Source organism: Olea europaea, unplaced genomic scaffold, assembly GCF_002742605.1.
Source record: "Olea europaea var. sylvestris unplaced genomic scaffold, O_europaea_v1 scaffold40090, whole genome shotgun sequence".
In the NCBI taxonomy this organism is placed as follows: domain Eukaryota; kingdom Viridiplantae; phylum Streptophyta; class Magnoliopsida; order Lamiales; family Oleaceae; genus Olea; species Olea europaea.
This window is the reverse complement of record NW_019259701.1, coordinates 1-1,056: the sequence shown is the minus strand read 5'-3', so window position 1 is coordinate 1,056 and position 1,056 is coordinate 1. Positions and strand designations below refer to the sequence as shown.

The 1,056-nt window shown below is 41.6% G+C and overlaps 1 protein-coding gene across 1 annotated transcript; it reads right to left on the bottom strand.

Annotated features, from left to right (window-relative positions):
* Positions 1–217: 217 nt before the first annotated feature.
* LOC111387383 (heavy metal-associated isoprenylated plant protein 32-like) lies at positions 218–1,050 on the bottom strand. The gene has a single exon (XM_023011939.1). It carries the CDS (start codon positions 998–1,000, stop codon positions 542–544), a length of 459 nt encoding a protein of 152 aa, XP_022867707.1. The 5' UTR covers positions 1,001–1,050; the 3' UTR covers positions 218–541.
* Positions 1,051–1,056: the final 6 nt, after the last annotated feature.

Here is a 1,056-nt window from a genome sequence, read left to right as displayed (position 1 = left end):
CCATATTTTGACACACTTAAAAAGTGGAGGACAAATTATGATGTGAAAGTCACAAGCCATGGAAATTTTGTTACTTCAATTATCATTAATTAAATTTACATTGTTTGGAAAAGTGAACAATGTGATTAAGATAATGAATTGTTTCATTGTAACGTCTCTTTCTATAGATAGAGTCCAATATTGTGTACCAAATAAAAATACCATAAACACGAATAGGTAACACTGGGAAATAGACGGGACATTGTTCTCATTAAATTCCCGTTCTCTTGAAATTTATTTCTTTTTCCAAAATATAAACATATATAAACATCTCTTGAGCAAAACCAGCACAATCCATCCATCCCCCACTTGCATCTCATTTTCCAAAGCTTTAATATTATATGATCTATGATAATACTACTCCCTATGAAGAAAAAACTGAACTAAACTTAGGATTTAAAAGGAAACAAGAATCAAAGTAAAACCATTCCCATGTATTAATGGCATCAGGACCAGGTTCATGCAAAACCACGAAAAATCGGGAAATTCAGGTTTGCCCGACTCACATCACATTGCAGCTTGATGTGTTTTCATCACTAAACATCGAGTATTGCTCAGTCCGATCACCTGGGGGAGGGGGGTATGGGTACTGGTACTGGTAAGGGTAAGGTTGATATGGAGGCATGTAATTGACGGCAGGTGGAGGCCGAGCGTACATCATTGGCTGAAACCTCTCATTTCCATTGGCACGTTGCTGGTTCATCATCATTGCTGCCAATTGCTGTTGGTAGTGCTGATTGCCGGCCATCATCTCAGGGCCAGCACCTTGGATGTATCCTGCAGCGGCAGGAGCTCCACCACCACCACCACCGCCTCCATTCATCGAAGCAGGTAGGCCAGGGACGGCTGATAAATTACCCATCTGACCCATTTGGCCCATGGGCATATTCCCCATCTGGCCCACGCTGCCAGCAGCATTCATACCCATGATGTTAGGCATGCCATGAAATCCATCATTCATTCCACCTTTCTTGACCCCATTAGCATTACTGTTGTTACCATTTGCAGCACCACCAT